The sequence below is a fragment of the Loxodonta africana genome, chromosome 25 (genome assembly GCF_030014295.1).
Source record: "Loxodonta africana isolate mLoxAfr1 chromosome 25, mLoxAfr1.hap2, whole genome shotgun sequence".
Taxonomy (NCBI): domain Eukaryota; kingdom Metazoa; phylum Chordata; class Mammalia; order Proboscidea; family Elephantidae; genus Loxodonta; species Loxodonta africana.
In genome coordinates, this window is record NC_087366.1 from 53,610,348 (window position 1) to 53,636,896 (window position 26,549).

At 47.0% G+C, this 26,549-nt stretch overlaps 1 protein-coding gene across 2 annotated transcripts; it reads left to right on the top strand.

The window, feature by feature from the left end:
• The first annotated feature begins 525 nt into the window (after nucleotides 1–525).
• On the top strand, nucleotides 526–25,281 carry HHIPL2 (HHIP like 2). 2 transcript variants are annotated; one of them, XM_064276884.1, is made up of 10 exons: nucleotides 526–639; nucleotides 2,466–2,567; nucleotides 9,034–9,686; nucleotides 11,427–11,570; nucleotides 12,595–12,926; nucleotides 14,319–14,445; nucleotides 15,210–15,355; nucleotides 19,767–19,848; nucleotides 23,641–23,723; nucleotides 24,693–25,281. In XM_064276884.1, the coding sequence occupies exons 2-10, from the start codon at nucleotides 2,538–2,540 to the stop codon at nucleotides 25,037–25,039; spliced, it is 1,944 nt and encodes a 647-aa protein (XP_064132954.1). In that variant the 5' UTR covers nucleotides 526–639; nucleotides 2,466–2,537; the 3' UTR covers nucleotides 25,040–25,281. The 2 variants fall into 2 exon arrangements, with proteins under 2 accessions (XP_064132954.1, XP_064132953.1); XM_064276883.1 differs by having other exon boundaries at nucleotides 636–4,134.
• The last annotated feature ends 1,268 nt before the right edge of the window (nucleotides 25,282–26,549 follow it).

Consider the following 26,549-nt stretch of genomic DNA (forward strand, 5'->3'; position numbering starts at 1 on the left):
GAAAGAACAAATTCTGTCTTGGAAGAAGTACAGCCAGAATGTTCCTTAGAAGCAAGGATGGCGAGACTTCATCTCACATACTTTGGACATGTCAGGAGGGACTAGTCCCTGGATGAGGGCATCACGCTTGGTAAAGCAGAGGATCGGTGAAAAGGAGGAAGACCCTCAATGAGATGGATTGACACAGTGGCTGCAACAGTGGGCTCAAGCATAACAATGATTGTGAGGATGATACACGACTGGGCAGTGTTTCATACTGTTGTACATAGGGTTGCTATGAGTCGAAACTGACTGGATGATACCTAACAACATTTTAAATATTTTCAAAAGAAAATAAGTAGGACTCTTCTTTTTTTTTTTTTCTTCAAGATGAAGAAGGACAATTAAAAGTGATTGCTATACATCCTATCTGGTCATTCTTTTCAGATACATTGTGATGGAATGAAAAGGAACCTGGGCTGTAATTTAAAACACCTGGACTTTATTGCTGCCTTTTCCATTCACTAAAAGTGTGACCCTAAGTATTTTAAACCTGTCTGAGACTTAATTACCTTGCCTGTAATTGGTCATGATGATGTCTACCCTGCTTACCTAATAATTTTGTGAAGATCAGTGAGATGAAGTGTGAAGAAATACTTGGTAAGTTGTAATGCATAGTAAAATTGAGAGAAATTATTACTTTCTCAGTCTCAGACACGTATGCTCATTTTCAGACTGTGAGAGACGAAGGTCTGTGAAGGCAGACAGCCTGTGAGGGAAATTGAACTATATGAGAAGCTAACAAGCTAGAACATTTCTTTTTGTATTTTCTGTTCTGTTTCCTGCGCTGATGGTAGGACCAACACAAGCTTCTTAGCATTACTTTTAAAAAGGCACTTGCCATATGGACTTGCATGTGCAAATAGCACGTTTGCTTCAAAAAATGGGAGCTGACAATTTCAGATAGTCTGGTCCCAGTTTATGGCTCCTAAGCTTACCTAATAGTTGAAACTTGTTTTCTGTTCTTTCCCACCTGTATCTTATCTAAAAACTCTGTTCAGTTTTCATTAAGCTTTCCTTTGTCCCCTCCATCCTGATGTCATCTGGCCCTCCTTGGAATCCCTAATGACAGTTTGTCCTTCCTTTATTACTATCTTAATATAATCTGCCTGGTATTATTTGGAAGGAGCCCTGGTGGTGCAGTGGTTAGGTGCTTGGCTGCTAACTGAAAAGTCTGCAGTTCAAGCCCACCAGCCACTCCACGGGAGAAAGAGGTGGCAATCTGCTTCCATAGAGATTACAGCCTTGGAAATGCTATGGGGCAGTTCTGCTCCGTCCTATCGGGTTGCTATGAGTTGGAATCGACTTTATGGCAACAGGTTTGGTTTTTTTTGTTTTGTATTATTTGGGCACTTATTTTATCCTTTCTTCTCAGAACATAAACTCCCTGAAAGTTTACATACCAGTTTTTTTGTTAAACATTGCACTTCCGGCATAATACTTTACACGTGATAATACGTATTTACTGGATTGACACTGAAACATCTATTGTGAAATTATTATATAATTGCATCTATTATATACCTGAAATGTTACATAGTCCCATCAGACATGTTACACATTTTAATAATTTTAAACTCACAATGGCACTGTCTAAAAAGATCCCATTAGCTAATTTTTCAATTAACTCTTGTCCTTAAAAAAATAAGGCCTGATTGAAACTCCTCCTACCACTGTCATGTCCTGGGTAGATAGGAAGGTTTGTGTTTTATTCTGTCCAGTTTTTGTTTTTTTTTTTTAAAGCTCTGCTCTGATTCTTTAAACTGAGTCATTTAGAATTATTGCCCAAATAAGGAGGCATTTTTCTTGGACTCAGTTTTTTTGTGGTAAAAGGAAAACTGAGACATAAATGTCATTATAACAAAGAGACAATATCCACAGGGCGTATGTGGAACGGGGAAGTATTCATTCTCACACATCACAGGTCAGATGGCTACCTCCCATTTCTGAGAAGGCAGTGTCGTTAGGTGCCACTGAGTTGGTTCCGACTCATAGCAACCCTATGAATAAAAGAACGAAGCGTTGCCCAGTCCTGCGCCATCTTCACAGTCTGCTGTGTCTGAGGCCCGTTGTTGCAGCCACTGTGTCAATCCGTCTCATGGAGGGTCTCCCTCATTTCTGATGACCCTCTACTTTACCAAGCATGGTGTCCTCTAGGGAAGGCAGCAGTGACAGCTATGAACTCATGGTTGACATTATTCCAAGTGTTATTCCTCCCACCCAAGGCTTCCAGAGCAATGATGTTATCTGAGCTTTGAGCCAACAGCCCCATGGGAGTAGCACAGTCACCACTGAGTCGTGGATGCCATATTCTGTTTTAGAAAGCAATATTCAACTCGGTATGATATTGAACAGTGCAAACAGGAAGATGGCTTCGTCGACAATCACTCTGACTTCTCCCTCCCCTACTTTCCCCTTCGTTATAGTTATTCGCCTTTCAGAATCCAGAGCCCTCTGTGTGCAGACGTGGCTGGGTTGTGACGCTGTGCCCCCTCCTAATGACATACAGGCAGAGGCTGTTCCCCGTGGTGAGTGGTGGAGCCCTCCCTAGGGACACCTTTGAGTGAAGAAGCAGCTTTGATTTCATCTGCATCTTAAAGGGCAGCTTTTGCCGGTAAAGGCATGTCACGGTGAAGTGGAACCGTGAATAACTCAAAGTGAGTTCAGGTACCAAACATCCCGAGTCCCCAGGTGCCCCTGTTGATGCCCCTGTTTGGGTATGGGGCTGTGTGAGTTTGGGATTCCATGTTCTTCATCTGCTTACTCAAATATGTATCGAAGGCCTGCTATGAGCAAGGGATACGTAGAAAGCAAAACACATGCTTAAATGCTAACGTTGGGACATGTAGGTAAGGAAGAGAGCCCCTGAGAAGGTATGCATTTGGCAAAAAATACAGAGAACCCAGGCGTCCTGTGCTTCCTGGTCATACTGTCCCAAAGACTTCTTGGCGACTTCTTGCTTTCACTGGGCACTCTCCGCTTTTCCTTACTGCCTCCTCTCTTCTTGCTTCCGGCTGTGGAGGCAAGATTCAGGGAATTTGCTCTCCTACACGGGGGCCCCCTAGTGGTTAAGATCTCGGCTGCTAACCAGAAGGTCGGCACTTGAATCCACCAGCCACTCCTTGGAAACCCTATGGGGCAGCTCTACTCTGTCCTATAGGGTTGTTATGAGTCGGAATTGACTTGACAGTAACCCATTTGGGTTTTCTACCACTCCCAATACATGCCTTCCCAGCCCTGAGGCATTTGACATCTGGTCACAGGAACCCCACTCTTTCCATATCTTCACCTGTGTTCCAGAGGGCCCTTCAGCACTGCGGGGATACCTGGCTCATCTGTGGCTTTCTCACTGGGACTCTGGGCTGCTCAGCCTGTGAATTTCCTGCTCTCCCCTCCCCTGCCCCCCAACACATGGCAGGGATTCTTGGTAGTTTTAATGAATCACAGTACATCTGCCATTAACACTATTGTTTAACACATTAACACATTTCCACCGCAATAAGAGTACCAGGGGCTGAGACTTGAGCCAGCTTCATGATTTGATGGGATTTGGGGGACACCGCCCACTCTGATCATGAAGGATGCTCAGTTTCCCACTCCACAGAAAGGACTCTGCTCCGAAACCACCTCAGTGAACTGGAGGAGAGGAGAGAAGAGAAGGAGGAGAAAAGGGGGGTGGGGAGGGGGAGAAGGAGGAAGGGAGGGAGGGACCTAGGGCAGAGCAGGGAAGCCAACCTGAGCAAACACAGCAGCCTGAGTATTCCCAAGGCTAACATGCTGGGAGAGACCGTTCCTAGGAGTGGCCCAAGTTGGCGGGCCCCCTGGCTCCCTGTTTCTTCTCGCATTTTCTGTCTCTGTGTCACACTCTTGCTGGGCCAGGTGGGCTTGCTGCAGGGACACCCCCAGTGCCTGGATTATGGGCCCCCTTTCAAGCCCCAAGTGCACCTTGAATTTTGCTCTGACTACGAGGCCTTCGGCTGCTGTGACCAGAGCAAGGATCACCGCATCGCTTCCCGGTACTGGGACATCATGGATTACTTTGACCTGAGGGGCCATGAGCTGTGCGGAGGTTACATTAAAGACATCCTCTGCCAGGTATGTCTGAGCATCACCCCGAGGTGGGGTGGAGGGAGCTGGCTTAGAAAAGTGCCCTCCAGCCCCAGTGGTTCAGTGATTTGTGGGTGGTCGGCCGTCGAGAGTGAGTGCATCGGGCACCTGGCCCTATAGAAGCTCACCTGACAGTTACCTCACCTTACCTACCTTTGGGCTCTGGCCAGGCACCCTAATGAGAGGGTTGCTGAGTTTCCATTGGTCCCCCGAAGCTCTCCCTCAGGGGTTCTTCTGCCTGGTATTCTCAGGCCCCAGGAGGCTGAGGGGGTGTCCATGGAGCTCTAGGGCAGCTGTCGTTGGCCTCCCTGCTGTGCCCCGAGCGAGCTGGGCACAGTGCACGTCATCAGTGGCCTTTACAGAGGTGTGAAGAGAATGGGGACGACTTTTGGGTTCCAGTCCTCCTCGGGGCCATTGGTGTGATAATGGCGGCTGTAGGGTTGCGGGAAGCCCTCCCAGAGCTGCCTGCCAATGACTCCACAGTGGAATGGAGAGAGCTCCCAGCCACTGAAGGCAGTGACTCAGAGGTTCTGCTTTTCCTGGCTCCCCAGGGGAATCCACATCCTGGAGAGGCATCACCTTAGCTCAGCCCAGCCTGAAAATAGGACTGTTCACACTGCCTTTGGCAGCCCTGATGGTGCAGTAGTTAAGAGTTCGGTTGCCAACCAAAAGGTCAGCAGTTCAAATGCAACAGCTGCTCCTTGGAAACCCTATGGGGCAGTTCTACTCTGTCCTATAGAGTCGCTATGAGTCAGAATTGACTTGAAGGGAGTGGATTTTGGGTTTTGACACTGCCTATGTGGGAAGAGGGCGGTTACAGGTACAGGGGGAAAGCTGAGGAAAGGGGTTGCTGGGGGGAAGAGTGTACTAATGGTTTGTGGAGGGCAATGGACAGGAAGTCGAGACAGGCCTTTGATCTGAGAACTCCTGGGCAGTCAGCACAATTGCGTGGCCAACAACGGGGCATATCAACAGGGCATTTCCTTGTGTCAGCCGCACATCCCCACTGCTCTTATTCTGGAGAGCACTGGCCATTCTGGCTCCCCGCAAGGGGTGGGAGAGGTTAATTGAGCTTCCCAGAATCCAGGCGTGACTCATTGTGGAGCCTGCAGCCAAAGCAGATGCCTGGGTATTACCACCAAGGGCGGTACTCTGTCACCTCAAGCACCATCCCTTGGCTGTTTACTCGAGAATTAACTCTTTAGGCAGAAGCTGGGCTTGTATGAGCAATCTGTTGCCCTTGAGTTGATTCTGACTCATAGTGACCCCACAGGACAGAGTAGAACTGCCCCATAGGGTTTCCAAGGAGATGGTGAATTCAAACTGCTGACTGTTTTGCTTAGCAGCTGAGCTCTTAACCACTCATCAGAGGCTGTTAATTTCTGAGATATCCCCTGAAAAAACATTTCCCTCACTCCCTATTGGAGGAGAGGTTTCAGAAAGCCAAATTCAGCTGATGTCCTGTTTTAGGGATTTGAAGAATGAGAATATTATCAGGAAAACAACCCTACACTTGTCCAATTTGTTAATATCTATATACCAAAAAAAGAAAAAAAAAAAACCAAACTCACATTGCTGGCGAGTCAATTCCAACTTATAGTGACCCTATAAGGCCCTCTTTTTTTTCCTCTACCCCACATATTGAGTGTTGCCAACAATGATTCTCTGAGATAGTTGTTGTTAGCTGCCATTGAGTTGGCCGAACTCATGGCGACCCCATGTATGACAAGCACCAGTGGGATCAGACGGTCGTGATCCATAGGGTTTTCACTGGCTGATTTTCAGAAGTAGATCACCAGCCCTTTCTTCTTAGTCTGTATTGGTCTAGAAGCTCTGCTGTAACCCATTCAGGATCATAGCAAACACAGCCTCTACTGACAGATGGGTGGTGTCTGAGCATGACGTACTTTGGCCGGGAGTTGAACCTGAGTCTCCACTTGGAAGGTGAGGATTCTCCTATTGAATCACCACTGCCCTCTGAGGTAGTTAGGATTGTTATTGTTAGTTGCTATTAAGTCAATTCCAGCTCATGGCGACCCCATGCGTGCAGAGCAGAACTGCTCCATAGAGTTTTCAAGGCTGTGACCTTATGGAAGCAGATCGCCAGGCCTGTCTTCTGAGGCGCCTCTGGGTACCTTCGAACTGCCAACCTTTTGGTTCGTAGCCCAGCGCAAGCGTAACCGTGTGCACCACCCACGGACTTCAGAGATGGTTTTTATGACCATTTTCCTGATGAGGAATCAGGCTCGTGGAGTTTTAAATGACTTGTCCAAGGGCAAACAGTGCCGGGGCACGGATCTAGAGGCTCAGGCTCCAAGCCTTGTGATCTTTGATTAAGGCAGAGCCTCATGCAGCTTTGCATTAAAAATCATGCTTTGTTTGTTTGGCTTCCTCCCCCACAGTGTTGCATTGAAAGTCCCGTTTCCTTTGCTGGGCTTCTTCCCCCACAGCTTTGCATTAAAGTCCTGCTTTCTTTGCTGGATAAAAATAGTTATATGCAAACCCCGTTGCAGCTGCATAGTATGATTAAGAATGTTGTTGACATAACTTGTATGAACTTCCTACTTGTAAACTCCTTCAAAGTAACTTTTCTCCTTGCCCTTGGGGAGCAAGCGGTCTTGGCAGCAGCAGCTCCGACTGACTCCTTTGCGTTGCGAAATGAAATAAAGGTGCTTTTCTGCTTTCCCACCTTGGTCTCTTGTTTATTGGCCAATATGAGCAAGAGCCTGGGGTTTCCACCCAGTAACATGATCACACCATGCTAACTTAGGGTAACAGCAGCACCGACTGGCCCAGGACTGGTTCTTTTGCTTAAGGGGTTTCTGACGTAGGTCAGTAAGCTCTGTGAGAACAGAAAGTGTGCATCTGGCTCACCATATCCCCGGGGCAGGAATAGTGTCTGGCATGAAGGAAAAAACCAAAAAAACCCAAGCCTATTGCCGTGACTCCATAATATGAGTGACTCTCCCTGGAACTTTGTTTTCTTAACCTTAAAACATAGAAATGATAGCTCCTGAGCTAGCTGGGCAATAGCAACTTGGCAAACTCCAAATTGCTGCATATGAGTGTGCCGCGGTAGGCGTTCTCCCTCCACAGCCCCTGCTGCCCCCTGCTGTTGCAGCTTCTCCTCTCTTCTTCCCACGCCTGGAGAGTAGATGGAGACAGTGAGGTGAGACTCCCAACAGTTCATTTTGCCTCTTGTCAGCAGCTCTGACAAGTATCCTGACTGCAACAGGCAGCTCGTGGAGAAACTCGGTGAATTTCCACTCTCTGGGTTCTTTCTCCCCGTTTTAGTTACCTAGAGCTGCCATAACGGAAATACCACAAGTGGGTGGCTTTAAAGCACGGAAATTTATTTTTTCACTGTTCAGGAGGCTAGAAGTCCGAATCGAGGGTGTGACTCTAGGGGGAGGTCTTTCTTTGTTGGTAGTTCCACGAGTTTCTTGATGTTCCTTGGTGTCTGTCCCCTGGCCCCCCCCCCCCACCATCTGTGTCTCTGTGCTGTTCTACTCTGGTATGACCTCACTGACATAACAAAGGGAAGCCCCTATTTCCAAACAGGCATAACCCATTGCTATCAAGTCGATTCTGACTCATAGACCCTATAGGACAGAGTATAACTGCCCAATAGGGTTGCCAAGGCTGTAATCTTTACAGAAGTAGACGGCCACATCTTTCTCTCGTGGAGTGGTTGGTGGGTTCAAACCACCAAGCTTTCAGTTAGCAGCCAAGTGCCACCAGGGCTCCTTCCAAACAGGTATAGGAGCTAGGATTTCAACACAAATATTTTGGGGTGACACAATTCAATCCATAACGTCCCCTCTTCCTGATAACCAAGAGCTTGCTCTGCAGTCTACGACCCGGAAATAAGAGAACAGAGAACTCACATCTGTCTGAAAAATGCTGTTGGTGCCTTTGTTAAGTGATGAGAGAATGGAGGTGAATGAGATGGTCCCACATTGGCCAGCTGGCCTGGGGGAGGCTTTCGTGCTCAGTTCTGGGGCGCTCTTGGGCCAGTGCGCCGTAATTCGCTATGGCCCCAAGCTGTACCCTCTAGACCTGACTCTCTTACTTTCCTTTTCTGTTGCTTTTGCCTGTCATCATTATTGGGAGTTGGTTGTCTGCCCACAATGTTGTATTTTCCTTTTAAAAATTGTTACAGTTAAGGGAAGCCCAAGTAGCAGATACCCTTTTGGGCACACAGTCCTCATATGTTTGAGTAAAGAGTTGTCCTACTTCCATATGGCCACCATTCAAATCTGTATAGCTCCCAGCATGATGCTTTACATGTATTAAACACTTAACAAATATGCTTAATAAATAAGTGAAGAAATGACTAGATGGCACTCTCTGGAAGTAATACATCTCATGTCCATTTTAATTATTTTTAGTTATAAAATACTGCAAACATACAAAAAGGTACAGAAAATTAAATAACACTCTGTATCCAACACCCAGATTTAACAAATGGAAACTTTTGCCAAATTGCTTCAGACTGGTATAAAGGAATAAAATTGTAATGGTAAAAAATGTAATGGTACAGCATTTATAATAAAGGGAAAGGTGGAGAAATTTGGTACCATATCTTTAAAATATATATTCATTCATCATTCAAGAAAACTTCATGTGTCAAGAACTGAGCTACAACGCTGGAAATAGGATAGTGACTATGAGAGGTGTGTTTTTCATCTGGTCTCCAGGCACGTTAACTGGGTAGAAAATTTAGGTGCTTGAGAAGAGAAGTGATTGACCAGAAGTTGCTAACGGAAGCTCTAGAATCCTGATTCTTTTCTAGACCAGTTATCCTTTCTGCTTGCTCGAAAATTGATGTAAGCCCCACTGTGGCCAGTCTGACCACTGAGATGGAGCCTCTTTTTTCTTTTCCAGGAGTGCTCACCCTACGCAGCCCACCTCTACGATGCCGAGAACCCTCAGACACCCCTCCGGAACTTTCCTGGCCTCTGCTCAGACTACTGCTCTGCCTTCCATTCTAATTGCCACTCTGCCATCTCCCTGCTGACCAGTGACCGGCGCCTCCAGGGGTCCCAGGGCAAGGATGGAGCCCGCTTCTGCCACCTCGTCAACATCCCTGACAAGGACTATTGCTTCCCCAACGTCCTGAGGAAGGACCATCTCAACCGCAACCTGGGTGTGGTGGCTGAGGACCAGCAGGGCTGCCTCCAGCTCTGCCTGACTGAGGTGGCCAATGGGCTAAGGAACCCGGTCTCCATGGTGCATGCTGGGGACGGCACCCATCGCTTCTTTGTAGCTGAGCAGGTAGGAGTGGTATGGGTCTACCTGCCTGACGGGAGTCGCCTGGAACAACCCTTCCTAGACCTCAGAAGCATCGTGTTGACCACTCCATGGATCGGGGACGAGAGAGGCTTCTTGGGGTTGGCTTTTCACCCTAAATTTCGCCGCAACCGCAAGTTCTACATTTATTATTCATGTTTGGGCAAGAAGAAGGTAGAGAAGATCCGAATTAGTGAGATGAAGGTTTCTCAGGCTGATCCCAACAAAGCTAACCCCAAATCAGAGAGGTGAGACATACCCCTGAGAATCTGCATGTCTGCATCTGTGCCCCAAATTAGTACCAATAAGCCCTTCAAGAGGATGTAGGGAAACTTTACTGGTTTTAGAGCCACTAGCTTATAATATGGACAAAGGAGAGTCGTTGTTGATTAATGAAGACAACTCAAGTTAGACTCTTGAATACAAGGTCTTCGTGATGTATAGCTATCACCTTATAGTTATCTTAATTAGAGCCCTGCTTGCTTATCTTCACAGTGGGGGGGGGGGGTAAGCAAGGGCCAGCAGCTGTAAGGAATTGAGAAATGATTACAGAGAATGTCAATGTATTACTTATAATATTAAATATAAATATAGCATTGTTGTTGTTGTCAGCTGCCACTGAGTCAGCCGGCGAGTCATGGAAACCCCATGCACAGTGGAACGATATGCTGCCTGGTCCTGTGCCATCCCCATGATTGGCTGTGGATCAGACCGTTGTGATCTACAGGGTTTTCACAGGCTGATTTTTGGAAGTAGATCACCAGGCCTTTCATCCTAGTTTGTCTTAACCTGGAAGCTCCACTGCAACCTGGTCAGCATCCTCGCGACACACAAGCTCCCAGTGACAGACAGGTGGTGCCTGGGTGTAAGTTGCGTCGGTTGGAAGTCTTACCGAGGTCTCCCGTGTGAAAGGCGAGAATTCTACCGCTGAACCTTCAGGGCCTTGACATAAATATACCATATTTTTATACCGATAACCTGGGCCTTCTACATTTGCCATCCGCTCTCTGCCCTATCGAGGTATTTTCATAAGTGCCTCTATGCCAATTTTTTTTTATAGCTCCCTCCCCCCACGAGGTATTTTTGCAAGCGTGCTATGCAAATTTTTTTTTTTTTTTTTTTTACAGCAACATGCTAACCTTTGGTTAGTAGCCAAGCACTTAACTGTTTGTGCCACAAGGGCTTCTCACAATTACCTGACCAAACCCATTGCCATCAAGCTGATTCTGACTCATAGCGACCCTACAGGACAGAATAGAGCTGCTTCATAGGGTTTCCAAGGAGTGGCTGGTGGATTAAAACTGCCGACCTTTGGGGTAGCAGCTGTGCTCTTAACCACTGCACCACCAGGGCTCCATAAATATAAATATAAAAACCCAACCCATTGCTATCAAGTCGATTCTGATTCATAGGGGCCCTATAGGACAGAGTATAAAAGCGGCCACCAATTATCGCGTGGCCATTAGATCTCAGGCTCTTTACCTCAAATGTGGGAATTCTGATCTTTCCAGGGAGCTGTGGCACAAGGCCATAAAGCTGTTGCATCATGGTCAGATTAAGGACTCAGTTCTGACTGACCCCAAGGTCATGCTCTTCCCCCTGTCCCACCCTGCCTTTCCCCCTCTCCTCTCTGCCTTCTCTCTTTTCCTATGTGGACAGGATTTAAAGGGCACAAAGAACTGATAGACTAACCTCTCAGGGCTGCGCAAAGGAATGGATGGAGAGCTCTGGTAGAGCAGAGAGTGAGGCCAAGCCCTGGGAAAGGGTGGCTGTTCCCTTGGTGCTGTCTAGAGCCACGAAGTCAAAGAAGAATGATCTATGAGGGAGTGACACAGAGAACAAGGGGCATCTCATCTACCTGCGTGGTGATCCTTGGAAACCCTGAAGCAGGTCTTGGCTGGCTCGGATCAGCCATTTCTGAGTGTCTCAAGAGGATGAAGCTTCAGCTTGTGTCCAAGCCTTATGCATGGTTTCTTTTTCTCTTCCAGGGTCATCTTGGAAATAGATGAGCCAGCGTCAAATCATAATGGCGGGCAGCTCCTTTTTGGCCTGGACGGATATATGTACATATTCACTGGGGACGGAGGACAGGCTGGGGACCCCTTTGGCAAGTTTGGAAATGCTCAGAACAAGTAAGTTGGATGCAGGCTGGGCCCCTGTCCCTGGAGGGGAGCTCTCAGCAGTGTTTTTGCTGAGGTGGAGTCTCTAGAGAGTCAAATTCAAATCACTTCCTGCAGTACGCAGTCCCCATTGTTGAAGCAGTGGGAGGAACATTTGGTTTTCTGTTCTATAAATTTCAGCTGTAGTCAGTGTATTTTGGTAATTAATGTTAGAAATGCTCAATGTAACTCTCAGTGCTAGGTAGAGGAGAACTCAGTATTTTTAACATATATTGTTGTCGTGTGCGGTGGAGTCAATTCCAGCCCATAGCAACCCTGTAGGACAAAGCAGAATTGCCCCATAGGGTTTCCTAGGCTGTAACCTTTACAGGAGCAGATCGTCACATCTTTTCTCCCACAGAGGGACTGGTGTGTTCAAACTGCTGATCTTTCGGTTAGCAGCCAAGCGCTTAACCACTGCACCACCAGGGCTCCTTTACATATATTACCTCTGTTCTTACTAACCACATTGCTATATGAGGAGGAATAGAACCAGCTTCTTTTAAAAATCCTTAGCATGAAATGAAACCTGAGAGAAAACCAGCCCCCCATCACAAGCTGGAAATATCGAAGCTGCAATTTGCCCAGGATTACATCAAACTACATCAAACTTCGGCTTACTAATTCTCTCTGAGCCAAAAATGGGGAAGTCTTAACATCTTTAAAAAGCAGATGGATCTAGTCAGTTCTGACTCATGGTGACCCACCTGTTGGAGAACTGGCTAATTTTTTTGGAAGTAGATTGGCAGGCCTTTCTTCCTAGGTATCTCTGGGTGGACTCGAACCACCCACCTTTTGGTTAGCATCTGAGCATGTTAACCAGAGACTCCATCTTAACATCTTATGTATATTTAAAAGAAAAAAAAAAACAGGAAATCTCTCCATGGTGTTGCCAGCAACAGCTTAGCACTGACTATCAGTAGGCCCTCTCGGGCAGTCACCTCTGGCTCTGTGCCCTTGCTTACCTGTGTCTGTTTCTTGACCTGCTTTCTTCCAGAAGCTCCCTGCTGGGAAAGGTGTTACGGATTGATGTGAACAGGGCAGGTTCAGATGGCAAGCGGTACCGAGTGCCTCCCGACAACCCATTTGTTTCTGAGCCAGGGGCGCACCCCGCCGTCTATGCCTTTGGGGTCAGAAACATGTGGCGCTGTGCCGTGGACCGGGGGGACCCCATCACTCGCCAGGGCCGAGGCCGAATATTCTGTGGGGACGTGGGCCAGAACAGGTTTGAAGAAATCGACCTCATTGTTAAAGGCGGGAACTATGGCTGGAGAGCGAAGGAGGGGTTTGAATGTTACGACAAAAAACTGTGTCGCAACGCCTCTCTGGGTGAGTAGAAGCCTGTGCGGTGACCTCCTGAGTAAGTGGTTGGAGGCGGGGGTGAGGGAATAAAACCTGAGAGACCGTCCTCTCCCACAGATTCTTTGGTGTTGCTAGCTGCCATCGAGTGGGCCCCAGACGCACGGCCACCCCACATACAACACAACGAACCGCTGTCCGGTCCTGCGCCATCCCCACAACCAATTGCAGATCAGACTGTTGTGATCTGTAGGGTTTTCATTGGCTGATTTTTGGAAATAGATTGCCAGACCTTTCTTCTTAGTCTGTCTTAGTCTGGAAGCCCTGCTGAGACCTGTTCAGCTTCCTAGCAGCTTGCGTGGTGGCTGCATATGAGGTACAGTGGTCAGAAATCAAACCTGGGTCTTCTGCACGGAAGGCAAGAACCCTACCCCTGAACCACCACTGCCTCGTGGCAGGTCCCTTAAGGAGTGCCTTTATCGTGTTCTGTAGGATGGTGCTTCTCAAAGTGTGGTCCTGTGGCCACTGGCAACAGAATATCCTCCAGCAGTGCTTGTGAAAAAGCAGATTCCTGGCCTCCACCTCAGACCTTATGAATTTGAATCGCGAGTGGATTGGGGGCATGGGAAAGATCTAAGGATCTATTTTAAATAAGTTATCCACATGATTCTTAGGCATAGTATTTTGAGAACTGCTGGCGGAGAAAAACTGGTAGCTGTATGTTTTAATTTCTTTCCCAAATTAGGGTGGCCCACTGAGATGGTATTCTGTGGATAGCCAGGTAAGGACAATCCCCAAATGTTAAGAACCCTATTTCCCTGTGTGAATCAGCAGTCAGGGAGTGCTTTAAGAAACTCCTATTGGCTCAGACTTCAAATTTCCTGACTCTATCATCATTATTTAGCCTTTTCGTGGACTCTTAAGTTACCAAGCTGCAACATAAACCTCAACGATGGACTCAAACATACCAAAGATCGTGAAGATGGCACGGGACTGGGCAACGTTTCATTCTATCATATATAAGGCTGCCAGCAGTCGGACTGGCTCCACGGTAACTAAACAGAGTTACAAGGCAGTAGTCCAGGTCCTCACAATATTTTCCAAATCCTTAAGTCCGACTATTTGGCTTATCAATCCTAAGAGAAAAACTTAGGTGTGTAGACTTCCAGGTCTTTGCCTCATAGAGAATTTTTTACTCCGCTCTGCCTGCAGATGGCAGTCAATGGGAAACTCACAAGAACCAATGGCTGGTCTGTTGAAGAAAAACAGGTGTGATTAACCCTTGTCTGCCTGTCCCACCCAAGACCAAGAGCTAAAGTGTCCTCCACTGAATCAGGCACCTGCATTTAACAGCCCCCTTCTTCCTCCTTGAAGCTCTCATTTTTGATCATCACACTCACTGTCTTTCCTTGTCCTGGACAGATGACATTCTGCCAATCTATGCATATGGCCATGCAGTGGGGAAGTCAGTCACTGGAGGGTATGTCTACCGTGGGTGTGAATCCCCAAATCTCAATGGCCTCTACATCTTTGGGGACTTCATGAGTGGGTAAGGAAGATTGATGTCCTCTCTCTCTTTTATTTATTTTAATGTTCTTATTGAGGTCTAACTGGGAGCCCTGGTGATGCAGTGGTTAGGAGCTCAACTGGTAACCGAAAGGTTGGCAGTTTGAATCCACTAGCTGCTTCTTGGAAACCCTATGGGGCAGTTCTACTCTCTCCTACAGGGTCACTGTGAGTTGGAATTGACTTGATAGCAATGGGTTTGGTTTTTCTTTTTAACTCATATATAAAAACCAGATTCTGACTCACAGTGACCCCATAGGACAGAGTAGAACTGCCCCATAGAATTTTCAAGGAGCGCTTAGTGGATTTGAACTGCCGATCCTCTTTGGTTAGCAGTTGTACTACTCAACCACTAAGCCACCAGGATTTCCAACTTATACATAGTGAAATACAGATTCTTAAGAGCACAGAAGGGGAACAGTCAAACGCTTAACCACTGAGCCACCATTTCATAGATGAGGAAACTGAGGCTTAGAGATACTGGGCAATGAGCCAAAGGTCACACAACTAATAAAAATAAGATTAGTCTTTTGTAATCGTGCAGATTTCACAGGGCACCAGACTCCCGTCGTTATAGAGAATGAGCTTCCCCATCTAGACTACGTGGGTGACAGAAGTGTCTCTGAAGCAGCTTTCTGGCTCTTGAGAAGGCTGGAGGATTCAAGGGTTCCCTGGTTCTAGGAAGAAAAGTCTTCTGCAGGTTCGAAATATGGATTCCTAAAACATAAGGTTTTATTTTTCATCTAGTCGACTCATGGCTTTGCAGGAAGATAGAAAAACCAAGAAATGGAAGAAACAGGACATCTGTCTGGGCAACACGGCGACGTGTGCCTTTCCAGGGCTGATCAGCGCCTCTCGCATGTTTATCATCTCCTTTGCTGAAGACGAAGCAGGTGACCAGGGTACAGGGCTATTGGATTTCTGCTTCCTGGAACTATGGTCATCACAGGCATTGACTGAACATTTATTTTTATTTAAATAGTGACTTCCACTTCTGTTATTATCACTACCATTCAGTCATCCTTTATAATGTACCAGACACCATTCTAAGCACTTTACCTTTTTCTTCTTATTTAATAATCAGAACATCCCCATGATGTAATTAGGATGCTCATCTCAGCAATGAGGAAACAGACTGAGTATACCACCCTATTGTTTCTTGGGTGGACTGCACACCACACTGTGAGGGGCAAATCAAGGTCTACACTTCAGTTTTTTCAGTCCTTTGGCCCTGAAGGAGGTTCATGTGCTCCCTTCTCCCAGCTTTTATTCTAAGTTGCATTTATAGGAACATGGATAGGGTCGCTAGTGGGCCACAGTAGATGGGTAGTGGATATTTATCCTGCTAGTGTCAGCTGGAGAGGGTACCGTCAGCTCACTGGCTGGGCTGGGCTCTTTCTGATCCTGCCAGGAGTTTGTGAGCAACTGCTATTAGTGAGTAAGGGTGAATTTCTTTCTTGAGTGATCTGAGAAAAGGATAGACAGGTAGGTAGGAGGCTACCCCATAGACAGGTTAGATACATGTTTAGGGTACCAGCAAAGCATTAAGGCATAAGTGCACAAACATGCATGAAAGACAGACAGAGAGAGATGGAGAGACAGGTAGAGAGAGAGAAAGACTTAGCTCTCATACATTCCTCCAAATTTTATAATCAGGAAAGCAACTGATACTTGCAAAGACTTGACCTGTTGATGTTGTTAGTTGCCTTCAAGTTGATTGTAACTCGTGGTGGCACCATGTGTAAAGAGTAGAATTTCTCCATAGGGTTTTCAAGGCTGTGTCTTTTCCGAAACACATCACAGGCCTTTCTTCCGAGGTGTCTCTGCATGGGTTCGAACCACCAGCCTTTCGGCTAATAGTCAGGTGCTTAACTGTTTGCACCACCCGGGGACTCCTTAGTAACTAATATTTCATTTCAGCTTTATGTAAATTATGTTTAATTTTGAAAGATAAGTTTTATTTTGTTTTACGTAAGTGAGGACAGGGCCCGTAATCTTTTCAGTATTTGGCACTGGAAACGGTAAATGTGTTTGACACTCCCTGAAAGGTTGTAAGTTCGAATACACCTAGAGGCACCTCAGGAGAAAGGCCTGGCAATCTGCTTCTTGAAAAATCAGCCATTGAAAAACCCACAAAGCATAGTTCTACTCCAACACACATGGGTCTCTGTGAGTGGTCGTTGACTCCATGTCAACTCTTTTTTTTTTTTTTTTATAGTTATGGAAGTAGAGAATAAAGTGATCGCTCAGAGTCCCTTCCAGACCTAGGATTCTCTATAGTTGTAAAGCGGAGCCTTGAAGATTTCCTAAATATTTGGTTTCTTCCACTCTAGCCACAGGGTGGGTGTACGAGACCTTTATGTGAGTAGGATATAAAGAGACCCAGTCAGCTCCTGGACCCTTCCTCTCCGCTAGCTTAGGAATAGATAGTTGAGATGAGCATTTTAGAGGATCTGAGGATATTGTGGAAAATTCAAGCATTTTTACTAGAAAAAAGTATGTGAGTTCCAAATTGGAAGTCCAAATATAAAAAAGGAGAGAATCCACAGGCTGGCAGGATAATGCTTAGGGAAAATGAGTGATGTGAAAGCCACAGGCCACGCTGGGTCTGCTCCCCTGCAGAAGCCCCAAGGAGGCTGGACCCCACAGGCCGGAGCCCTGCTCAGAGGCTGGAGCTACCCTCTCAGAGGCCAGAACCCCCGGAAGCAGGCCTGCTCAGTGGGCCCTGGGCCGCTATGTTCTGTGGCTTGCCCCTTTTCAGGTGAATATGGAAAGCCTGGCTGTGGTGGTTTGGAGTGTTGAGCCTGTAGACTGCTCTCAGGAGAAAACAGGCTGTCTTTGAACGCCCGTTAGCACATCTGGCAAACAAAACTAAGCGTCCTTGGCTGAATTTTGTGGAGTGCACTTGCCAAGGTGTTCACGGCAGACTTTGCCCTAAAGCCAGTGAGGCATTTCATGAGGCAAGTTATTTTCTTGCCCAGTTGCTTGCTTTTGTGTTTTTGCTTAAGCCGACTCAGATTTTCCTGTTCTTGTCATATTCCTCCCCACCGACAGACATTTTTTGATCTGAGTATTATTGCACTGTTTTATTATCCTTCGCCAGCTTTAGCTAAGCCACTTTTTACCTGCACCGTTTTGCTTACAGAGCTCTGCCTCAGCTCTTGCTGCAGTCTATTTACTGAGTTCTCAGAGCTGATAGATGGTGTCGATAAACAACCGCCCAGCAGATGACCGGTGGGCTGGTGCCCATTGCTGGGTTTCTACGGATTGGATTTCTGAATGTCAGTCAGTGAAGCACAATCCCCAGAGGACTGGTCAAAGAAATAATGCTTGCAATAAAATCACGTTGCACACGTTTGTTTTTCATGGTATATTATAGGGATTTTTTTTTGGGGGGGGGTTCTAAAACATACATGTGAAAAGTGTCAATTGAATACTACAGGTGAAATTCACCTCAAGTTCTATGGTTTTCTCTAAAAATACGGTAAGAAATCTGTGGCATGTTTAAAACATATAGTCCCCACAAACTGTAGTCCCACGTAGGGAATATGCCATGATTCAAGGTTTTAAATTCTCCTTTTAGATCAGGTTTGCAGGGGCCCCTGCACAGGGCAGCCTGTGTTCTCCTGGACTCTGGGCAGACCCCCTTCTACCCCTCTGGGCAGAATCACCTCTGGCCATGCCTGAGGTTTCCAGAGGGGCAAAGGGACTCTAGACTAGGTCATGTCCTATATTTTCAGACCCCTTATTGAAGAAGATTATAAATACAGCTTTTTACTATGCAAAGCCGTTCCACCTTAGGCAGCTTTTATCCTGTCTGGGGCCTCTGCAAAGACAAACATTGGTTACTGTTATCCACAAATTTGAGGAAGAAAGCCTCTCTCTATAAAGCTCGAGGCTGTTCAGATTTGTAGGCCATGTAGTAGATGGTTTCTTCCATAAACTTAAGAGACAGTTGTGTAAGGCACATGACAACAAGGGAATGAAATGTGGTGCGATTATACATTGTGCCAGATTTACAAAGATGTTTAAGAGGCAGCAATGACCCTTCAGGGGTAAAGAGTTAAGAGAGTAATAGTTACTGCAGATGACTGAGTACTTTCTGATTTAATACCTAAGAATCACGTGAGGTATTAAAACCAATTGTCGTCAGGTTGACTCCATCTCAGAGTGACCCCAGGTACGTCAGAGCAGGACTGTGCTCCATGGGGTTTTCCGTGGCTGACTTTTCAGACGTAGATTATCAGGCCTTTCTTCTGAGGTGCCTCTGGGTGGATTTAAACCTCTAACCTTTTGGTGAGATAATAATACCTCACATAAGTAGTCCCTGGGCGCAAACACCCAGGGACTCCTTATGTGAGCTATTATTACGTCCAGCGTACAAATGAGTAAATATCCTGAGGGTTGTGCAGATTAAGAGGCTTCCCAAGATGTCACAGAGAGTTGTGTCAGAATTTAAACCCCAATTTGCCCAACTCTAAACCTGCGTGATACTGTCCTCCACTGATGACCTTAAACAAGGCGGAATGAGGTCGTAACTACGAGAAAGGAACAGCGTTCCCTGGAGTTCAAATGGGAGGAAACGGGCTCTTTCTAAATGAGAAGAGGGAGAAAGTGGGTAGAAGTGTGGGGCTTGGAGAAGACCAAGAGGAGAGGCTGCAGAGGGAGCAGGCTCATAAGGAAATGAGGAACTCGAGGACTGAAGGAGGAAAACAAGGACAGCGCGAGGCTGAGGGGGAAAGAAAGGACTAAAGAAAGGAGAAGCATAAAGTGGAAAGGAAATGGTCCTCCTCTGTACACTGTTTCCAAAGTTCCACAGAGAACCCTCATCAGTGAAGGAGAAGTGGGAAAGGAATGGAAGCAAATAGAGGTAAAATTTCTGAGAGCAAAGAGATGATAAAGGAGAAGCCATTTGTTTCAATCAGCAAACTTTAATAGAGTTCCTGCGTGGTGCAAACAGTTAAGTGCTTGACTACTAACCAAAAGTTTGGGGGTTTGAAACTACCCAGAGGCTCCTGGGAAGGAAGGCCTGGTGATCTGCTGCCCGTGAGTTGGAATTGACTCTATGGTGACTAGCTTGGCTTTTTTTTTTTTTTTAATGTGGCTGTGCCACACCCTAAGTTAGGCTCAGGGGTTCAAAGGTGGTGTTTCCCCTCAAGAAGCTCACAGTCCAGCCAAGGCCTCCGTGTCACTCATGATTTTGGGGTTCTGATCTTGAGGCTCACTGTATTCTAGGGCCGTACCTCATTTTGATTCCTGATGCCCTGTTATTTCTTGCTTATTCTTTTGAGTCTTTTTCCTTAGGGGAGCTCTATTTCCTGGCCACCTCTTACCCAAGTGCCTACGCGCCACATGGATCTATTTACAAATTTGTCGACCCCTCCAGGTAAGAGCTGGTCTCCTTTTCTTTGCAAGTACATCTTCATCAGTCCTCATTTCAATGCCAGGTGATACACAAGGTCCTCAGTTTCCAAGAATCACCAAAATTTATCAATGGAGCAAATCTGTGCTTCAGATGAAAAGCATTTTGGGCAAACATATGCAGAACAATAAGTCCATAAGAATTACGGAATTCTTGGGATATGGTCTCTTTGCAATTGGAAATGAGAGTCTTGAACTTTTCTAGGATGTCTAGTCTAGGTCTGTGGTTCCTGTTTTTTCATATGTTTTTGGAAACTTCTGTCTGGGATCATCCAACAACTAGTCTACCCCACTGACCACCCAGGTAGACATTGCTGCCCTATCTCCTGGGCTTGGTGGATGTCTTAAAGTCTTCGGCAAATATCTTAAATTGTCAGGCTATTTTAGCATCTCCACCTGGCCCTTTCCGGAATACTGTAGCAGTGTTTATTCACTTGGTGGGCTATCTGCTGTTTACTTCTCCTTCTTTGTCCACCTCTCTCAGAGGTTAGCCACCTCCAACTGATCAGGCAAAAGCCACAGTGCAACTTGCGACTCTTGAGTTGTTGAGTCTGTGGTCAGTGTATCTGCCCCTGGAAGGGTGGTGGGGTATATCATCCCGAGGACTTTGGACAGTGTGCTGGACTCATCACAGAATTCCTGTCCCAACAAGAAAGTCTCCTGTGAACCAGCTTGCACGTGCAGAGGAAACTTCCCCGTGAGGTTTATGTTATTCACATCTGGGTTGGTGTTCAGTAGACATTAGGCAAATAAGTATAGTCACTGGTCAGGGCTCAGCTCAGCTTCCATTTGGCAACAAGGCTGTCAGTTTATGTGTTCTTAGGAGATCCTAGAAGAGGCTCAGGCCCTGACTGAAGCTTAGCTTCTGACTGAGGATCCCAGAGTTTGTGCCTGGGGCACTGTGCTGGTAGCTGGTACACAGATTACCAAGAGGGTGAATTTGGTACTGGTCTATCAGTCAGGGTCAGCTCCTGGCATGGCTCCTTGTGTGTAGGGGATGGAGTGGACCCAGGCTCTCGTAAAGTGCTTTGGGGGGTTGGTAATGCCTACTCCAGGAGTTCTCCTGCTCTTTCCCCTGACAGGTTTTCTGTGTGAATCCATGTTTCTTTCCTGTTTTGTTGGGGGTAATTAAATTTCTTTCTCTCACCAGAGCAGACATGAGTTGTTGTTGTTAGGTGCCCATCAAGTTGGTTCCAACTCATAGTGACCCTATGTACAACAGAACGAAACACTGCCTAGTCCTGTGCCATCCTTACAAGGGTTGCTATACTTGAACCCATTGTTGTAGCCGCTGTGTCAATACATGTCCATGAGGGCCTTCTTCTTTTTTGCTGACCTTCTACTTTACCAAGAATGATGTCCTTCTCCAGGGCCTTGTCCCTCCTGATAACATGTCCAAAGTACATAAGATGAAGTCTTGCCATCCTCGCTTCTAAGGTGCATTCTGGCTCTACTTCTTCCAAACATGAGAGGCCATACATAAAGCAACTGTGCTGCTTTTCCCACACCGAAGAGATCCTTCCTCATACACTTTTTCTCAAGTTGGTAATTACTGAGTAATTACTGTGTACAGGCATGGTGCTAAGTGCTCTGCATACGGCATCTTACTTAATGCTGACAAAATCCCAAGAAGGTGAGTTAACGCCCTCAATTTACAGATAAGGAAACTGAAGGCTAAAGAAGTTAAATTACTTCCTAAAGTTCAGCCAGTAAGAAGGGGACCCAGGATAGGAACTTCGTTTTCTTTGTGGAAGATCAAAGTCGTTTCAGCCCCACCCACTTAGTCCAGCTGTAATTACATTGAATTATACAGACTTTGAGTTTCCGTAGCAGTGGATCCAGATTCTGCTGTGATTACTCGTTTGACACAACTTCCCATATCTGCACCCATCCCAGCCTTCCGAGGAGACTATCAATTTATATATGTCTGGTTTTTCCTCGTCCATCCTTTCCTCTTACTTCTCCTTGAGAGCCAGCTGAATACGATTGTTAAGAACGTGGGCTCTGGAGCCTGGGTTTGAATCTTGGCTTTGCCACTGACTAGCTCTGGGCCTGTTGCCTAACGTTTGTGTACATCATTTTCCCTACCTGTAAATAGGGATAATAATTGGATTTACACCATAGGATTGTTATGAAGATTTGATGAGTTAATATTTATACAGTATTTAGAACAGTCCCTAAGCGTCACGTATGTGTTTGTTCAATAATAAAGTTGCTTTTTTTTTTTAAAAAAAACCTGGGGTGAGGAAGTTAGAGTTGGAGCACGGCAGAGAAGGCAGTGAGGTTGGCTGGGAAGCTGCATCTCTGCTCTGGTCGTGGATGCCAGGGGTGGTCCCTGTCTCCCAAAACCAAACCAAACCTGTTGCCTTTGAGTTGATTCCGACTCATAGCGACCCTGTAGGACAGAGTGGAACTGCCCCATAGGATTTCCAAGGAGCGCCTAGTGGGTTCAAACTGCCGACCTTTTGGTTAGCAGACAAACGCTTAACCACTGCGCCACTGGGGCTCCCCTGTCTCCCAAGTCCCTTTAATTTCTCAGGTGCATCCAGGGGGAATGCCGTTTAAGAATTAGTGTGCTACTAGGTGGAGAGACTGGCATTATTTAAGGGGCTGTGCCAAGAGTTCCTAAAGGGGTTTCCCTTCGGTGGCATCACCATCACCATCACCACCATCACCACCAGCACCACCATCACCATCACCACCACCAGCATCACCACCATTACCACCACCACCACCACCACCACCATCACCACCACCACCATCACCATCACCATCACCACCATCACCACCACCACCATTACCACCACCACCACCACCACCAGCACCACCACCACCACCAGCACCACCACCACCACCACCACCACCACCACCATCACCACCACCACCACCACCAGCACCATCACCACCACCACCAGCACCACCACCACCAGCACCACCACCACCATCACCACCACCACCACCAGCACCATCACCACCACCACCACCATCACCACCACCACCACCAGCACCATCACCACCACCACCATCACCACCACCACCACCAGCACCACCACCACCATTACCACCACCACCACCATTACCACCACCACCACCAGCACCACCACCACCATTACCACCGCCAGCACCATCACCACCACCACCAGCACCACCACCACCAGCACCACCACCACCATTACCACCAGCACCACCACCACCATTACCACCAGCACCACCACCACCAGCACCATCACCACCATCACCATCACCACCATCACCACCATCACCAGCAGCAGCAACAGAATCTTCATCATCATCACCATCGTCATCTGTCGAGCTCTCGCTACGTACTGGGCATTGCTCTGAATCTTTTTATTGTCTCATTCTTTATCAGTTATTTTTAGGGTTCCAGGTACACAGATCTTGTTTAATCCTTACCACCTCCTGAGAGCTGGGTACTGTGATTATTATTTAATTTTACAGATGCAGAAACTGAGGCTTAGCAAGGTTCTCTTACCCAGATCTCCAGGACTGAGCCCAGTTCTGTCAGCTGCCATGCCCCTGGCCCAGCCCCTCACTACACCGTCTCCCAAGGCCTGAGGTTCCCTGGCGATGGCCATGCTCCTGTCCATCTGAGATTACTTCCTATTCCATCTACCCCGTCCCCACCAGCAACTGAGGGCTGAGTGCGATTCTTGCTAATACATGCCCTCTGGTGGTCTTGACTTCCTGGTCACATTGTCACAGCCTTGTGTCCTCACCCTTCTGTCTGTGTTTTCAGGCGTGCGCCCCCAGGCAAGTGCAAATACAAGCCGGTGCCCGTGAAAACCAAGAGTAAGCGGACCCAGTTCAGGCCACTTGCCAGTGAGTCTGCCTTTGAATCCTGGGGTGCAGGCCTCGGCGTTGCTGCCTGCATGGTGCCCTCAGCGCGCAGTCTACAGTCTCTCCTGGGGAGGAGGGTCTCAGTCTTCCCCTCAAGGGCTGTCTTTTGGACACGGACTGTCCTCATGGCTCAGTGGGTGGGAGCAACACCTGCCTCTCCTGTGACCTGTGCTCCTGCCTTCATTCATTCATCCTTTAGTTGTTCATGTATCCCTTCATTTAGCATCGTTCATGTACGTAACCTTTACTACGGGGCAGGTGCTATGACATGAAAAGTCTCTGACTTGCAGGAGTTCAGGGTTAATGGTGGGGTGGGGAGTGCAGGGAAATACAGAGGTAAGTGCAACACTGAGGCTCTGCTATGGAGGGTGGTGTGCAGGGGCCTGGGAGGGCCTGACAGTGGTGAATTCTTCCTGAGGAAGGCGGGGAGTCAGGGAATGCTTGTAGAGGAGGGTGCTGTCTGAAGAAGACCCTCATAGGCAGCTATCTTATTCTAGAGCCACTTATCACAGGACTGACCCTGCTCAAAAAAAAAAAAAAAAAAAGAGATATATTTATACATTTCGTTTTTTTTTTATACATAAAAAAAAATAAATTTTTTTTTTATGTACGTATGTATGTTGTTGTGTGCTGTTGAGTGGGTTGCAGCTAATAGCGACCCTATATATAGGACAAAATAGAACTGCCCAATAACGTTTCCAAGGAGTGGTTGATGGATTCCAACTGCCCACTTTTTGGTTAGCAGCTGAGCTCTTAACCACCAGGGCTCCTACATATATATTGTGTACACACACACACATATATATATCAGTTAAGAGAATTAAAAATATTAATTTAAAAAGAATCCATATTAAAGAACCCTTATGCAGTCACAGGTATCCCAGGTAGTATTTCTCTTAGAGCTATTTTCCAGGACTTCTATTTCTCACTAACTAAGTGCTTATTTCCCAGAGACAGTCTTGGACTTGCTAAAGGAGCAAGCAGAGAAAGCTGCTAGAAAGTTATCCAGCGCGACCTCCGCTTCTAGCTCTCACCCGGCCTTGTCTAAGAAAGGCCTCTCCAAGAAGCCGGCTTCTCCCACGAGTGGCAGGAGAAGGCCTGGCACAAGGAAGAAAGCTGGAGTGCGGTCCCCAGGCCCCCAAGGGAAGAGGAAGAAGAGCCGGAAAAGCCACGGTGGCAGGACGGCCCCGTCAGCACAGCGACGACGAGCTGGCAGGAGTCTCCCTCGGCCTTTTCTGCCACCGTGGCCAGCCCGGGGACGGCGCCACACGGAAGCTGCTGCTGAAGGTGCACCTTAGAAGCACGGGAAGTGTGGGTGAGGCATAGAGAACTCAATGGGGTTGGGTGAGAATGGATGGAAGCCCCTCATCTGTATGGGTGCGTCTGCGGTTAGACCAAGCAAGGCCCACGCTGCCAGTGCACCTGGGTCGTAAGGTCTAGTATTCTGTAAAGCTGCCTGGAATCCCACTTGATGTCTCTGTTTTGTTTTTAAAAATGCTTACCACCTAAGATAATAAATCAACAGTGTCTCAGACTGATACATCTCCTTCAGTCTTCTGAGTGTTTGTCTGCTGTTAGGAAATCTAGCATACCTCGAGTCTGGCTAAGAGCCACACTTCACGTTCATGCCTAGTCCCTGGTCTAGGAGGCCTGTGACAGGCTTCTGAGGAAAATCCCTCCAAAAGGGTATTCTCCTTCGTCCAGTCAGAAGTTCATGGACTGAATAAGGGCAGGTTCACCTCAACACCTCTAGCATCTACTATGGTGCCTCAGCAAGTAGCGTAATAAACATAACTACACTTTACTTGAATACCTACCATGTACCAGAGCCCTGGTGGTGCAGCGGTTAAGTGTTCGGCTGCTAATTGAAAGGTTGGTGGTTTGAACACACCAGCCGCTCTGTGAGAGAAAGACGTGGCAGTGAGCTTCCATAAAGATTTACAGCCTTAGAAATGCTCTGAGACAATGCGACTCTGTCCTATAGGGTCACTATGAGTCGGAATAGACGTAACGACAACGGGTTTTTGTTTATCATGTACCAGCAGTCCCTGGGTGGTGCTGATGGGTAATGTGCTTGGCCGCTAACCTAAAAGTCAGTAGTTCAAGTTCACCCAGAGGCACCTCTGAAGAAAGGTCTAGCAATCTACTTTCAAAAAATCAGCCATTGCAGACCCTATGGAGGACAGTTCTACTCTGACACACATGGGGGCGCCACACTTTGGAGTTGGCACCACGGTAACTGACGGTGGTGGCTTCTTAGCTAACCTAAATCCATCCAGCTTCGCTTTTGTTCTTTTTCTCCCCTTTTGTCTTTATGAGAAGCCCTGGTGGCTCAGTGGTTAAGAGCTCAGCTCTTAACCAATAGGTCAGCAGTTCAAATCCACTAGCTGCTCCTTGGAAACTCTCTGGGGCAGTTCTGCCCTGTCCCATGGGGTCGTTCTGAGTTGGAATTGACTTGATGGCAGTGGGTTTGTCTTTGTCTTTTTTTTTTTTTTTTTGTCTTTATAAAAGATGCAAAACACTGGTCATCATTTTCTGAAGATCATTTTTAGATTATCTTTTGGTCTTTACCCTTGCCTACCTTTGTAGCTTTTAGGAACACTCAGGCTAGAAACGAACTGCAGGTTTCTGACCACTCTGATATTTTATGCCTTTAGGTCCTTCTCAGATGAAGACATCAGGATAATGGGGGAAGGGATTAAACCCTGGATCGTTTTGTTGAAAGATGGCTGAAAACTCTGGTCAGTTCAGGGAGACTGGTTCTAACCTTTGGGCAAAATATTTGAGCTCCCTTTGCCTCATCTTGTC

Excerpts from the sequence above, each read along its gene's own strand:
- HHIPL2 (XM_064276883.1), top strand. The coding sequence starts at position 3,814 with ATGCTGGGAGAGACCGTTCCTAGGAGTGGCCCAAGTTGGCGGGCCCCC. Across the intron at positions 12,927-14,318 it reads GTGTCGCAACGCCTCTCTGG|ATGACATTCTGCCAATCTAT; the intron begins GTGAGTAGAAGC and ends TGTCCTGGACAG. Across the intron at positions 15,356-19,766 it reads CTTTGCTGAAGACGAAGCAG|GGGAGCTCTATTTCCTGGCC; the intron begins GTGACCAGGGTA and ends CTTTTTCCTTAG.